The sequence below is a fragment of the Camelus dromedarius genome, chromosome 7 (genome assembly GCF_036321535.1).
Source record: "Camelus dromedarius isolate mCamDro1 chromosome 7, mCamDro1.pat, whole genome shotgun sequence".
NCBI classification, from domain to species: domain Eukaryota; kingdom Metazoa; phylum Chordata; class Mammalia; order Artiodactyla; family Camelidae; genus Camelus; species Camelus dromedarius.
In genome coordinates this window covers 14,694,235-14,710,977 of record NC_087442.1, presented here as the reverse complement: position 1 = coordinate 14,710,977, position 16,743 = coordinate 14,694,235, and the positions used below count along the sequence as shown (strand labels likewise).

At 39.2% G+C, this 16,743-nt stretch overlaps 1 protein-coding gene across 2 annotated transcripts in view; it reads right to left on the bottom strand.

Moving 5' to 3' along the window:
• Positions 1-3,868: 3,868 nt before the first annotated feature.
• The window catches only part of PTN (pleiotrophin), an 87,220-nt gene continuing 74,345 nt past the window's right edge, over positions 3,869-16,743 (bottom strand). The window contains exon 5 of one of the 2 annotated variants that reach the window (XM_010983165.3): positions 3,869-4,613. In XM_010983165.3, the coding sequence (XP_010981467.1) occupies positions 4,561-4,613 (53 nt within the window). In that variant the 3' untranslated portion in view covers positions 3,869-4,560. Of the gene's footprint in view, positions 4,617-16,743 lie in introns of both variants that reach the window. The other variant, XM_010983164.3, reaches the window with a different exon arrangement.

Below are 16,743 nucleotides of genomic sequence, written 5' to 3'. Positions count from 1 at the left end.
AGAATCCTATTTTGGATACGGTCAAATTTCTTGATAAGGATACATTCACCAGAAAGTCTGAATTCAATTTTCCAGGACTGATTAAGTTGACTAATTTAATTAATACAAACCTAAACCGAATGCTGGCCCCTCCCTTAGATGGCCAGATATCATTTAGCTTAATAAAGAGGGAAGGAATTCAGAGATTTCAGAAATTCTTGATCAGAACAGTTATATACAGCTTGCCCACTCTCTCCCCTGACCACATCTTGGAACAGATCCCTAGTAACTCCCCCTTCCTCCTTGCTACAAGACAGTAGACTGGCATATCTTTAAATAAATTGGTAAGAATTTTAATTATTAGCTATGACCACCTTAAAAGTATACAACTTTTGGACTTAAAAGTCTAAAATTTATATCACTTATTGCATGTATCTTAGTCTGTTGATCACTTATAGTAACTGAGGTTTTCATGTAATTCTCCAAGAATCTCATAAACTAAGATACTTGAAGATTTCTTTGTCCTGTATTTGATGGATCTGACAATCAAAAGACAGAGGAAAAAACTGATTCTCTGTGATTAGTGTATTTTATGTAACATTTGTATCTCCACTAAGACCACGTTGAGTGTGTGGATTCAGTCACTCTATCTGTATACTCTCTAGGGCACCCCTCCATTCCCTTAGGGACATGATCTAAGGATTTTCCACGTTGTCATTCTCCAATGTAGATGGTATGACTTCCATGCACGTTTCCAAAGAAAAAAAGAAAATACATGGCGATAATCTAGGTATGTAACCTCCTTAGCCAACACCACAAATAACTTAACACAGTAATTGTAATGGCTATATACATAATAAATGCATCAAACAGTGTTTTGATGGTTAAAGTTTTGTCCTTTAAAAAAATTACAACACAGAAATTGATATTGAGAGCTATTTGTTCTTCATTTTTCTTTTTAAATTAAAGAAAAAAACAACAAACAACAAATACATGTTGGTCTGCATCCCTTTGTGTTGAAATATTCTTGAATTCCATGATTTTACTTGTGACCCTAATAGGACTGAGCACTGACGTTCCTTTTGGTGTCTTATTTGGAAAAGTGAAAGGTTGGGAAGAACAGAAACAGTGGGGGAGGGGTGGATTTCTAAGACCATGATATGTTTTTCTTTTATTTCTAGGGGAATTAGAGTCCACATAGTTTTGAGGTAGGCGTTACTTGCTGAATGCTCAGAACAACACTGTGCGCCTTACTCCTTATGTAAATGTATCCCAAGACTATCTTCTTTAAAAAGTGATTGAAAACGCTGCTGCTTAGGTTTTCAGATGCAAGAGAAAAGTGTCTCTCACTGTCTGATTGCAGCAGCCCAGATAAAACAGGGGGGTACAGAAGAACAGTAATACAGGGGAAGACATGGAGATAATTTTTGCAACTCAGAAATAAGATTGTAGACAGTGAGAAGCATGTTTTACTCCAAAGAAGAATCTAAAATTTGAGTTTACATAAGAAGTGTAGGAACATTCTCCTACACTCTCGCCTTCTGATTGATTCCACTTTTTAAAACTTAAGGGTTAAAACTAATTAAATTAAAAGGAAGCCAGCCAAAAAAAGGGGGCGGGAGTGATTGAATCCTTTGATATCCCACAGCCAAGGATGTTGATCTGCCTTATTACTTCTGGAGAAGATTAATGAGAAGAAACCCTTTGCCTCCCTCCATTAGAAAATCCCATGACCAAAGGTTAATAAAATTCAAATGTTTATGTTTTGGAACTATTTTAAAGCAACTCAAGAACAGTATTTTCTATTGTCTCATCCAGTACCTCCTACAGCATATTTACCTCTGTTTTTTCATTTAAAGAAGTTGTAAAACAATTAAGACTTTCAGAAGTATGGAGTCAAGAGTTACACATTATGGAAAATAGTGTGTCTCTCTTAATCCTAAAGAAGTATCTGTCTTCTTAGTGGGAAAATGACTGTAGCTTCTCTTTCCTCAAATAAGGCTTCTTATGGTCAAGGACCCACAAATGAAATTATGATTTTTTTTATGCCCACATCCTTCCACCCACACAACGGTTAACTATTCAGAGCATTAAAATCTGTTTGGACTTCTGCAAAGTCAACAAGACATTACAATGTCATTCCCGGAATAGAGTGTGATAGTATGCACCCGTTCAGGATAAATCAGAAAGTCTACCCGAGTCCAAGTGCGGAGGATGCAATCACTGAGCTGAATAAGGACATGTTCTGGTCAGTGAAGGATTGTTTTTGATGATTGGAAGGAGAGCTTGTCTTCAGTCTAAGGTCGTTTAAGGAAACACAGCTGACTTCCTCAAGGCTTAAAGAACACTAGGGCAAATTTCATAAAACTCAGTATGATTGGGAAGAGAGTTAGCTGGGGCACTCTGAAGAAAGTGAAGATGGTCTTTTCTTTCTCCCTGCTTGTGAGAGTCAGTGATTTTTGGAGCCTGTTCTTTTGTATTTATATTTTCAATACTCCCGTGAGGTTTTGCAAGGTGTTTAAAACTGGGGCTGGGGTAGAATAATTCTTGAGACTTTAATTTCATACCCTCCGCAGTGGAGATTAGCATTCCAACCCTTGCTTTAACAGAGAATCAGGGACTTATTTATATGGTTTGCTAGGAATCATCCTCCACACAGCGGAGAACCCCTGGCTTCCTGCCATGCCCTGTGAATAAAGGGGGCATGATAATTTACAGAACTGTTTTTCCCTTCAGGAGATTTTGTTCTAGTTTACCTTAGCTCATTACTGATTCATGGGCAGCTGTTTTGGCTAAATGATGATGGAGGAGCAATATTAGGTGAGAGGCTAACAAAATATGCTGAAGGCTTTTCCACCACCCTGTCCTTACAGGGTGTTGCTGGCAAAAAACCCAGTCAAGCCTGCTTTCATCTCCTCCATCCGTCCCCGTGAGTACTTTTCTCTTGTTAAGGTTCACTTGTGAAAGAACTGCAATCACCATTCATGTTTTTGCCATTTGCATTTTTACAAGGTACTCTGCTTTTATTAAGCACCAATCCACAGACTGTTCCGTATATGTGCCCAAAAGTCCATCCCTGTTTATATCCCCCCATTAGCAGTTGGCTTTGACTTGGTGGGGAGATAGGGACCCCCTCAACATTCCTAGCTCAGGCAGAGTCTTCAGCCAGATGGCAAAACTAGTTTAGCTTTAAAGACACTTTGGCCGCATCATTAGACCAGTTTGTAATTATTTTAAGGTTAGCCCTAGGTATGTTGACACCATAATTTCTGAAAGTGGACTTAAGAGTTATCTCGGTAGATAAGTGCTTGTTTATTGGGTCTTATCACTTTAAAATTAGAGGTGGCTTTTTCAAAAGAAATACTTTGAGGCCAATCCCGGTTGACTTCTGAGATATTATTTCTCTGAATAATAGACACACAGACTTATTTACTTAAAGACTGTGCTTACAGCCCAGCAGATAAGGGAGTTAGTTGTACAGATAGTCTGTGTCACTCACATGGCAGATAACAAGAGTAGGAATTCTTGTTTTATTGAAACCAAGTACAAGCTACCTTGCATGATGTTACTGATTTGAACTATGTAAGCCCAAACCTACTCAAGAGAAGAACATTTTTCTATTCCACCAAACCCTAGACCACTTTGGAACTTTTGTTCAATTTAGTGGCACCAGTCTACCTGTTATATACTGATAGAAAGTTGGAAAACTCACAGTTATAGATCTTCATCTGCAGCTACAGCTACACCTGTATAAAATCTGTAACATTTGTGCCCACGAGTGATTTAATTAGTTTATATGATCAACTTTTACTGCTAACAGGTTGGCTGGGGGAGCGTAGGTGATAAAGGGAAAGGGTTACAATATCAAATTACTTCACACAAAAGCACCTTTTTTAGCATCACCTTGATTTATTCTCCTACTCTTTTTTTTTCCTCAGATGGAAAAATAATTTCATCAAGAAAACAAATATTTCTGCCAAAGTGAAATAATTTCATGTTTTAATACTTTTCTTAAAAAAAAAAGTTAACATTGAACTAGGGCATGCTCTAACCCCCTCCCCTCATTTTGCTGACTAAAAAAAATTTTTTAATCCACTGGCAGAAAACAAGATATTTTCCTCAAATAGAATGATCATATTTTATTGCTGCTTTGTTTAGTATGTATTTTTCTCAATTGGGAAAAAAAAGTCTAGGTGAAAAAATAACCTAACAAGAGAAGTAGTTTACATAGTCATAACATTTAAATTGCTGACAAAAGAAAAAAATGTAAAAAAAAAAAAAGATTTTAAATGTAAAATATCACGTAACTTCAAAAAACTTACCTCAATTTTCTATCATTTATCATGTACTATAAGTCAACTTTCTAAATAGGATTATAGTCCTTTATTATAAGCCCCTAGTCGTACTATGGTATACATTTAAAAAAAATGCTACTACGAAATTTTTCTTTTCGTTTCTGCCTATTGTATATTTAAGCTATAGATAATTTTTGAATAAAAAGCCTACGGTAGATATAAATGCAATAGTTAACTGATCCTGTTTGCTGATGTCCTTTTCATGTTCCACGGAAGGTGGCAGCTTTTAGTCCAGCATCTTCTCCTGTTTCTTGCCTTCCTTTTTCTTCTTCTTAGATTCTGCTGTGATTAAGAAGAAAAAAAAAAGCATTGCATTAGTAAGCATGGGGGAGGGAGCCACTTTTCTTATAAATGGCCAGGAATGAAATGATTTGATATATAGACAGGGGTGTGTGTGTGTGTGTGTGTGTGTTTGTGTGTGTGTGTGTGTGTGTGTGTGTGTGTGTGTGTGTGTGTGTGTGTGTCTGCTGTTGCCAGGAGGATGCCTATGGGAAGAGGCAGGAGTAATGCAGCCTACCTCTGTGTGTGAACACCTATAAATGCCTGTTATCTCATTGGTTGCCCCCGTTTGATAAACAACATACTGTCTGAAGGTACTTAGGAAATAGAAACACAGCAGGCATCTCTGAGAGAATAAGCCAGGTCAGTGCTCAGTGGAGAGCTACAAAGCTTTGCTTAGCCCTTCACCTCCCACATTCCCTCTCTGTGGGACTGTTGATAAGCCTTTTTTCTGGCAAACAATTTCAGAGTGCTTCCACTCCTGATCTGTTCTCTGCTTATACACTTGGCCAGCTATTAATATATGTGAACCACCTATGAACCTACCAAACACACAGCTTTGACCCTACAGAGACTCCTAGCCTTGGATGAAGCAAATGGAATGTACCAACGTGGGATAAGCCAGGTAAGTAAAACCATGAGAATTCAAATCAAAAGACTATCCTTTTCCACTCAATCATCTTGCCATCTCCCTTTTCCTAAGGAGAATGCAGTATAAAATAGGGCTTGTCAACTTTAGCTCCAAAGATAAGAACAGTCAGCATCACCTGCCTAGCAAGTGAAGTATATTGCTAAATATTTCTAAGATACTTCCTCCACTCAGTCCATGATAGTGGCAGAAACGTGTGGGTTAAGGGCTGGAGTTTAAATTCTGGCTCCATCACTAAGTTACTATGAGACTCTGAGAAAGTTAATTCATGTATCTGGGTCTCAGATTCCTCACTTGTGAATGGGCATATGAAAATCCAAGTTAAATGAGTTGTATAAAATCCACTGAGAACAGAACACAGACTATATATAACATGTGCCAATAAAGGTTAGCAGTTATCATTAGTGTGATAATGATAACTTAGTGATAATAGACTAAGAACAAGAGGTAATTTCTCTGTAAAATTAATATACTTGGTCATCACCAAGACATTTGGACTAAGCAGGTCATTGAATGTGCTAAGCAACAGAGCAATACTGGGATGAAAACAATGGCCAGTAGGGATTAGGGATCATAGGGCAGGTGGGTGCTCAAGAGGGTCATAAGGCTTATGATGAGAGGGGACATGACATCCACCACAAATGTTATACAAAACCTAGCTTACACTTAAGCAGAGCTTGAAGTTTTCCATTCTTACCCTCACCACCTCTTCAGATAAGTTCCAACGTCCATTATATATTAGGGGAAGTAGTATTTGTGTACAGAGTCATTGTCCTGAGCTTCTTTTACTCAAGCTTCAAGGGTGCAATTAGGTCAGGAGTTGCTAAAATTTTGCTAAATTGCTGCTCCCAAGTATTCATTTTGTTCATGTATATCCCCAGCTTTCCACCCTCTATACTGAAGAAACAATCTTTTACTCTGTTTTTACTTGTCATTATAAATGTCTCCTTCTCTTAACCCATGAAAGGTGAGATGACTGTAAGGTCAAAGAAGGTTTTATGTTTAATTTAGGAATAAATAGTCAGTGTCTGAACATTTAATAATTCCTAGTCTTTGGCTGACATTTTAAGCAACAGCTGTATATTAAAATGGTATCCTCAGGGAATAAACCAGGATGCCAACTGGAATAAAACTCTGATTTCCCTTGTCTCATATTCTCCAAAGCCCTTACTGGGGAATTCTCAGTAATTATAGTCCTCTAGCTCTCCAGTAGAGCTGGTGGTTGGGGCAACAGTTTGCATATTTTGGCTAGTAAATGGATCCCCATACTGATTAGGAGTTTGTAAAATTTTATTTCAAAACAATGAAAGTTATTCTGAACACTAGACACTATTTTATCTAACTAGCATAGGTCATTCATTTCAGGGAGCATTTTGGGAATGGGAATCTCTCCCCAGTTCTTGTTGGTGCAGGCAAGAGCACATCCTCTCTCTATTACCTGAGTCTGACATTTATTTTATATTCATCAATTAACAACTTGCTAAATACCAAGATATCAACCATTTAATCTGTACAATGTCAATCAATTTATTTTTCTGATGCAACCGGCAAGTCATCATGGCATTCCTTTGACACACGACAGACCTTAAGTCCACCCTGGGTTCAATCTAAATAGAAAAATGAGGAGTCTTCAGTAAAAAACAGTGGAAAGAAGGAAGAATCTGCATTTGCATAAAGTTAGTTTGATTGCTCACATAGCAAATTGTTCAAATTTGAGAATAAAGAAGAAAATTGGGTCAGTAAAATTGCTTCCAATCAAAAGCATTTTTCTGGGTGACTTTTATGAACATTGTTCTGACAAACAAAATGAGCTTTGTCACTACTTGTCTCTGTGGCCTCAAAAACTTATAAACAACTTCTCAAGCTTTACCCAGTCTACATGAGGGTTTTTAATTAGTATCATGGAGTCTGTGATCTGGAAAGAACTTAATCCATATCCGCTATGTAACTGGTGAAGAAATAGAGGCCAAAAGAGTGTCAGTGATTCCTCAAGGTCTACAATGATCCAAAAGGACAGTCAGATGAGAGGCCATTCCCTGACTCTTTGACCTCCTCACGTAACACAGCACTGCTTCCATTCATCATCACATCTCTAGTAAATGCCTAATGGTCTTATTTTGTGCTTATCTGATGCCCATTGTTCAAATCACTCCTTTTGCTTGAATCTCTACACTTATGCTTATTTCAGTTATGCATGAGCATCATTCTTTTTCTCTCTTAGTCTTTGGCCTTCAAACCCAGTCTTCAGACCATCAACCCCACGCTTCCACTGCCACCTCCTTCTTGTTAATGCTGCCCGTTATTCAGGTACTTGGTATTTTTGACACTATTTCTCATTTGTTGACCTCTTGGTCTGAGCTGGAAGCCTATTACCTTTATTTTCCCTATTAGGGCACTTATCTCTAGTATTATAATGGCCACCAAAGTGTAAGCTATGTAGAAAACTCAAAATTTAGCCAAGAAAATTCTTTCTTTCAATGCACAGCAACTACTGATAGTAAAGAGAAGTCTTCACCTAGAGAATTGGTTCTAATTGATGTCGGCCACTTACCGGCTGTGTGATCTTGGGCAAACCAATCATTCTGCATGTGTTTCCTGTAAACTGGGGACCATAAAACCTGGTATATCCTGCTCAGAGGGCCATCATGAACATCACATGAGATTATGACCTTTGAGATCCCATTTTGCTACTACTGCATGAAAAACAAATACAGCAAATATACACTCTACACCCACTACATATCAGGCGCTGTTCTAGATGCTGGGAAATAACGTCCAACAAGACAAAATTTTGCTCCCATAGAGTTCACATTACAAGTGGTGTTTTCAAGACTGCTTTACGTGAGAGTCTTTCAAAATTGTGAAGTACTCTGTAAGTGTATTTATATTAAAAATCACGGGTATACAGCAGCTATTTTTATGGCTTCAATGCCTGTTTCTTTTGCTACATCACAGATGCATGATGTGGAAGAGAATGAATTAGTAGGAGAAAAAGTATGTCTATAGTAGATTTAGCTGAAGCGAAGAGAGGGTTTCTCCTCTCTGAATTATTTCATTCTTCTTAAAAAAATATTAATTACTATCCAGTTTTAAAAGTAATAACAGCTTATATAGAAAATAAAGAAACATATGGTAAAGAAATTACCCATGGATTTACAATATAGAGATGACATTTTTAGCAACAGATTCTATTCACGTTTCCTTTCTATATATATATATATAATATATACCTTAACTAGGAACATGTTGACAGTTGATAAAGTATAAAAGTTCTACTGTGTTATTTTTCATGCCACTGCATACACTTTGAAACATGACCAAGAAGTATTCCTTTATGACATTCCAGCCCTTATTTTTTGTAACCCTTCTTCTTTTGTTGGTCAGCTGGCATGTTCTCACTTTTTATTATTATAAATAATGATTCAATGTGTATTTTTGCAGACAAATCATTGCATATTTAAGTTTTGTCCTACTGTATATGATTAGAAGAGGATCTGCTGGATCAAAGGACAGGATTTTAAAGCTCCAGGTATGTATTGACATACTTCTTTCTTGAAAGGAAGTACCAATTTAAATTTTTATCAGCAACTTATATAAGAGTCCGTCACAGTAAACTCATTCTCAAAAGGCAGATAACCAAACAGGATGCATCACTTCTTTTCCATCTACTCACAGGCCCTTTTAGAAATAGGATTGCCATGTGGTTGGTATAAGTAAACACTCACTCCCATTTCCAGTATTTGGGAAATCTGCAAGAAATAAGGTTGTGAGTGGGCACTGAAAGAAAGACATCAATTTAAATTTTTTTTTAAGATCTTGAGAGATGTTATTGTAAGATGCAGAAGAGTTGAAAATTCTGAAATAAGCTTATGTCATTTTCTTAGCAAAATGTCTTGGTTTGATTTCTTTTTTTCTGATGACCTGTTGTGTATATACAGAATATAAAAAGAGAATTAAGAGATGAAACTATTTGAGTACTTAACTAAAGCAAGTCAACTTATTTGCTACTGATTCAAATAAAATGGCTTTGGGTCATTAAACCAATGGGAAGAACTATTGATTAGAATAGGAAGGAGATGTATGCCTTCTAAGAAGTGGAATTCCTATATGAGGAAGCTATGGACACTCTGAAGATTCAGAGGTCAAGAGTGCCAGAGGACAAGGACAGAGGGAGGTGTGCCACAGAGAGCCCTAAAGTTAACTAACCTGTGGAGACTTGTTCAATAAATCATGGAAACTGAGTGGAGGAAAAGGATCAGATTACTGTCAAACAGTAAAATCACAGTGTAAATAAATCCAGAAGTCTGGATAACACCAACACCCTTTTAATGCTTCGTGAACCTATTTAAAGGACCTCATTCGTTGCCTAGAGTCCTGGAAATATCTAATTCCTGCACTATGCCAGCTGTGTCTCAGAACTGATAATAAGGCTGGCTGAATTGTCAATGTACAACTCAGTGATCCACCAGGATTCCAGGTACTAGGCTTCCTAGCATGGTGCCATTCATTAAATTTCCCAGTATTTTGGTTTAAATTGACATAGCATATATTAAGTGACACAATACAGGAAGAAATTTCTATATATTTAAAAATACAAAGTATAATCATTTAAATTTTTTCATAATACATTATTCTCAGATATAATTCAGTCCCACCTCTGTGGAGTAATTTGTTGTTTCTTTTTCAATTTCTTATTTTGTAATACCCCTCGCTTCATTTCCTCTTTTATGGACTCAGTGCATTTACTTCTAGGATTATGTATGGAATACATATGTACCTACATACATATGTACCTGCCGGCACCGGGCTTCTCCTCTGTGCTGCCCACGTGTGGGACACCTGTTCTTTCCCTCATGTCCACCTTCATTTTTGCTCATCACCTCTGTTTCATAACAATACCTCTCAATTATCTGCCCTTCTACACAAGTTTGCTCTCTGATATCAAGGGCATTAAAGATCCTATACAAACTAAATATATCTGGACCCTTTGCGGCACCTCTGTTTTGCCCCCATTTACTTTGGGAGGTGACTCAGCACAACTGCATCGCGTCAAAATAGAAAGTTCAGCTACGAAAGTGCTGGTGAGTAATGTGGACTTAACTGTCAGTTTAGTGGAGATGAGGAAATTATTTCATCAACCACGCAGAGCAAGTTTGGTAAAAGTCCCTAAGCACGTCAGTTATTTTCCAAAGCAACGCTCCCTGTATCAGTAGACTAAGCTCTACTCCCTCCACCCAGAGACTCCTCTCCGCAGCCTTTCAGCCGCTTTTCCCTCCTGTCTCTCCATTTCCCTTTCTTTAAGTGAAGCAGTGGAGACAACCACTGGTTTCTCCAACCATCAAGGAGGAGTCCCTTTTAGGAGGTGCTTTCGGATACACATTTGCATGAGTGTGTCGAGGTCCCTCCCTGATCTGACCTATATGTGTGTGTACCAGGGAGACAGTCACCAATCAAACCTGTTTTTATCTCGGCACATTTACATCTTCCTTATGTAATAGCTACATCTACTCATGTGATTGGAAATGTAAAAACAACTGAAATCTTTGGTGGATTTTTCCTCTGAGAGTCACAAGAGAGAAGAGCAGTGAAGAAGGGAATCAGAGGTGCTTCATCTGTACGTCCTTTAATCCACGGCCTTTGCACTTGAATATAGTTGCAGAAAGAAACCAGAAAGCTATGCATGTGTCTGTGTGTGTGTGTGTTTGCATTCATATTCAGCTGCTACATTTTATCTTTTTCACCTTTGGCAAAAAAAAAAAAAAAGTTTTAAAGTACTAAATAAAATGGAAGAGAGGCAAATATAACTAAAGCAAGTGAAACTCTGCAAAGAATATATAACTTTATATAAGTAGCTTTGAGAATGTGGGTGCAATTATGCCTGTGTATTTGCAGGTGCAATAGCACGCAATTCTGATACCTGTGTTAGAGACTCGGGTGTGCGTGTGTGTGTGGCTTGGCAGTCACTACATGCTTGTCACACTTGGTGATACTGCCAGCCCCTAACTCCATTCCCATGTCTCCTAGTTATTTTGAAGAACCCTCAAAGTCAACTAAAATAGAGTGATACACTTAAATGCACGTGTAACACACACACCCAAAGCCATAGGGGGGGAATGAATGTTTAAGTTTCTTCTGTTCAGCAAAAGTGTCTTCCCCTTCCTCAGTCCACAGGCCACTCTCAAGACCTTACACTCCTTGACAGTGACCTCCCCACACTGACTTTTTCTGCATCAAATGCAGAAAAAAGAACATTTATTTCTGATACGATATTGAAATGTTTAAAAGCCTGTTTCTACAATAATGAGGGCATAGGTAGAAAATTTATCTTACTATAAAATATTATAAATTATATTGTAGTGTAAGTTAGAAATGAAATACATCATTGTAAACCATAGGTAGTTCCCAACTAGCACATCATTATTTTTCTATTATCATATCTGATCCTTAATGTTATATGACTGGTGCTACTGGAAATTCAAATTATGATTTATAGAAAAGGGGAAAAGCTTGAACTCCAGAATATTTAAAATTTCATTAAGTGCAGCTCCATAAATCACTTTTTACTTGCTCCAAAATGAATTTTTCTTTTTCGGTCCATGTATTAGTTGTTATGTCCCCTACGAAAATTCATGTTAAATTCCTAATTCCAACACCTCAGCATGTGAACGTATTTGGAGACAGGGCCTTTACAGAGGTAATCAAATTAAAATGAGGTCATTAGAGCAGGCCCTAGTCCAGTGTGACTGATGTCCTTGTAAGAAGAGGAAGTTTGGATACAGACTCGCACAGAGGGAAGACGATGTGAAGACACCAGGAGAGGACGACCGTCTGTGAGCCAAGGAAAGAGGCCTGGAACAGATCCCTCCCTCATGGCGTTCAGAAGGAATCAACCCTGCCGAAACCTTGATCTCAGACTTCAAGCCTCCAGAATTGTGAGAAAATAAGTTTGTGCTGTTTAAGCTGCCCAGTCTATGGAACCTTGTTACAGCAGCACTAGCAAACTAATACTTCAGTGAGCAAAATTTCACACTTTCATTTTTATATATCCTTCAGGTCAACCTCATTAGTTGTGAAGATGCAAAATACATGTGAGCTTATTGTTATTTTTGAAAAATTTGTCCCCTAGATTTTAAAAGACATCATTTAAATATATGACTTTGGTACTGCATATTCTAGGGTTGTGAGCTCTCAGCATTAATCCACTCACCTGTCTCTACCCTTGTCCCCCAGAGTCAAGCAGGGGAGCTCCACTTCCCCGCCGCAGGATTCCTCCCACCCCCAGGCACCCAATGCTCTGTCTACAGCAGCAGCAAAGGTTAGATCTAAAGACATTTTCCTGGATTTCTCTTCATTTTTTAGACCACAGCCTTCACAGCAGCTTAATTGATTCCTCTTGTGCATCTGGGCAAGATCTGAAAATAAAGTTTTTATGTCTTCTGTAGAATAAAAATAATTCCTGAAATTATTTTCACCTTGCAGGAGCGAGTGCTGTGAGTGTGTGTGAACCTACAGTAAACAGCTATGGGCCTGGGCCCCAGTGTGCCCCAGCAGTAGGACACCAGGAAGATCTTTACCAGCTTCTTGCTCTTTGGATTTCTGAAGAGCTCTTCTGCAAATACTGTTTATTCCTCTAGAAAAAGTCTTTTTCTCTTTTCCCTGCCTCTGTGCACTGAGCAACAACCAGCCAGCTTTGATTTCCCTGGAGGTTCCTGAAGGCTGTGCATCAGGGCAAAGCCAGCTGGAGTCACTGGGACGCTCGCTGCACAGTGTCTCCGCCGGCAGCGTTTGTTACCAGGACACCAGTGCCTTGGATCCTATGAATAGCATCTCTGTGAATCTCACAGTGGAGAGGAGGCAGTCCTGAATCCAGCCCAGAGTTGAGCCTGGGAGGACACTAAGTGTAATGGATGCACTGCAGTACTGTGTCTTACTCTGGAGGAATTCAGGCTCTCAAGGACTGCAGCTTGAGAAATGCAGCACAAAATTTTATCATGTGCCTTCATGCAATTGTTACACAAAGACACGCTTGAGTCAGAAATTATCTGACACCACTCAATCAATGGTAAATGACCCTAAACACACTTATATTAATGTTTTAGAATTATCATTAAAGCGAAAACCAAAATTATTCATTTATTTTAGAATACCCAAAGAGATCTCATAGGAAGCACTGAGTTTTGGAAGCATTGGTCTAACAGAAAGAACTGTGGACACAGACTGTCCTGACCTGAAGTTCAAGCCTGACCCCTTTGGCTGGGTGACCTTGTGCAAGCTGCAACCTTAGCGTCCTCATTTGTAAAACACGACCCAAGCTCCTTGGGGCTGCCGTGGGCATCAAGTGAGACAGCGCATGCTAAGGGCTTAGTATAATGCCTGTCACATAGAAAATACTCAATAAATTGCAGCTACTTTTATGATGCTTAAGAAATGCTGATGACAATTGCTCCAACCTAAAACACAAAGCAGAAGTTCTCAATCCAGAAGTTAGTAGGGAGCAATGTAGAAGCTTCAGGGGGAAAAAAAGACGATCCCTCTGCTCAGTAACTAATTAGTGTGAAGAATGCTCTATTATGCAGCCTTCCTTAATACTGACTATTATATATCTGCTTTGTGTGTGCACAGCTGATGAGCCTCTGAGCGTGGAATTTACCAAGGGAGATGAAGGCAGATACACAGTGTGAAGTAAACCCTGCAAATATTTATAGTTCCTGGTTCTAACATCTGTCACGACAATTAGAACTAAAAATTCGTTAATAAGGATGGAAGTAAAACACCCAGGTGGCTCTTCTTCCAGGTGAGTGCGCTGTGCTTTACCTGTGATCTCTCTGCACATTTTTTTTTTTTTTGTAGCCAGTGAATGAATGATGTGCTCTAGTGAGCCAGACCAGGATAGTGTAGCCAGACCTGGACACATCATTCATTCATTCCTCATGTCAGTACTATTTGTTGAGCTCCTCGCACAGACTAGGGTCAGTAACCCACACAGGTGAATGGGTTGTGGCTCCTGACCTCGAGAGGGTCAGTGTGGGGCAAGGCAGATGTGCACTCACTGTGGAGGATGGATGAATACAGAGAAGTCAGCCGTCGGAGAGAACGCAGCCACTCCAGGCTTGGGAAGGGAAGTCTGGCAAGTGTTCACACTGATCTCTTTTCTAATTTTTGAACAAAACAAGCTCTTTTTGGCCTCAAGGACTTTGAACTTCCCCATGTTTCATTTAGAACACTAGTACGGCTAGCTGCTTCTCTGTCTTCTAGTCCAAGTTCAGAAGTTGCCTCTCAAAGGAAGCTTTCCCTGGTCACTCTAACTTGGCCCCTCCTCCTCTTAGTCCCGCGAACACTTGGCTCTTTAGATTTTAAGACTACTTACCCCAATATGTAGTTCTTATTTTAATTATTAGTTATTTATTTTGGTCACTATTATCTACCCACCACTAGAACGTAGCAGTACCACCTGCTCCATTGTAGGCTTTTCATAGATTTTAGAAATAAACAAGAAAATTGGAAATAATGCCAAAGCACCGGATGCTTCTCTCTTTCATAGCATTTGTCACTCTGTGCAGGACATTGGAATTCATTCTCGGGCTTCTCCTATTGCACTAGAGGTCCATAGAGGTCATTGATTTATACCTCATGCTAACTCTAACCTATAGCACCCACTCCAGAATATTTGTTGAATGAATAAGCTGGGTTTTACAGAATGGAATGTAGGAGGTATAGAAGAAGGAGAATGGGTTCCAGGTTTCTAGAACCACAGGTGCAGAGAAATGGACATATGAGAAATCATGGCCCATTAAGCCACCTCCGGGAGTTTGGTGTGGCTGGGGCAGAGTACACGGCAACGTCTGGAGCAGGGATCCAGCAAAAGCCAAATAGGATGATACATGAGCAGCATGTCCTGCTAAGGAGCCAGGACCTGGGGCTGATGGGAAGCCATGATAAAAGAGGGATTCTAGGAAGAATAAATGGGTCTGAAATTCTTATCTTTTTTAGATAAGAAACGGAGCTACCAGTGTTGAATATACAGGGGTAGGAGCTGTGCATAATGCAGGAGATCTAGAGTCAGACTGCCTTGCATTCAAGTCCTGGCTCCTCTGCTTATTAGCTGTATCACTTTACATCAGGCATCTCTGAGCCTCAGTTTCCTTATATGTAAAAGGAGGGATAATCATAGTAACTATTTCACAGAGTCTTGTGACTATTCAATGACACAGCATATGAGCAATGTACTCAACTGTAATCAAAACCTACTAGGCTCTCAAGAAATATTAACTATAATTAGTATTATTGTAATCACTATAATTTTTTTGCCTGAAAAGATGCTGAGGGAAACACTCATCTCCATTTGGAAGGAAGGAAATGGTCTTTAGAATACTGCACATTTATCAAGCATTTTTATGTAAGTTACTTCATCTTTACAACAGTGCTGTGAGATATTCACTGTAGACTTTTGTTTACAGAAGATGAAACAGATATTCTAATAAGGAAGGGGCAGAATTAGATCTTCTTGCTTCAAGTACAGTATCATAGATGGAAAGTTAAATACAGATGTTCAAAGATTTCCTCAAACAGAGTAAAAAAGAAATGAAAACCTTGAGGCCAAACTGAATGAGTGTTTCCCTCTGATCAAGAAGAACAGAAGTCCCGTAAGATACCCTAGGCTGCCTCTTTCTGGTCAAATCCAAGGGCAGCAGCCATCAACCCCACTGTGGGTCACAGGGGGGGAGGGAGCCCATCCCAGGCTGGCCTACAGTGGGAGTCTGTGCGTTCACCTCTCCCAGCACAGTTAAAATCTCTCAGTCCAGCAAAGCTCATCACAGGGTGTTGCTCTGCTCATTACCAAGGGATGTCAGAGCCCAGAAAATAGAAAGACATGTAGGGGAGCCTCTTTTACCTTTAAAAGAACTAACAAAAGAACCTATGTAGCGGGAGAGAATTGAGAATGCTGGGGATATCCCTTTACTGACCCTCTTTCACATTTAATAATCAGCTGCCAAATGCTGTGTCCTGCACACAGCTGAGTCTCTCACTTAAAAAGTTGCTTTTCTTTTTATCTTTAAAAATAAATTGTCAAACCTGAGAGGGCTAGGCGTGATCCAAAAGAAAAAAAAAAAAGCAGCAACATGGCAAAACTTCTAGAAGTAGCTGGGAAGAAATCTAAGGGATTGGGGTTATGGTGAGCACGGAAATTTAACAAGGATTTGGTAACAGCAGAGCATGAATTGGTGGACAGGACAGCAGGAGGGACTAACACTGTTGCCTAGACCACCTGTAATGTAGACATCCATCCATGTGCTCCCGCCCCTGCCTGTCCTGGAAACCATTTGAGAATAACCTTCTGTGAGACAAACTTGGAAACAGATATGCATGCAAAGCTGGCCTGTTGGTATTAAAAGGAGCTTCACAACACTCCTTAGGACCACAGCTCCGCTTCAGATGGGCCCATCCTACCAACTTGCTAGGTCCTAGTCAAATTCTCTGGCC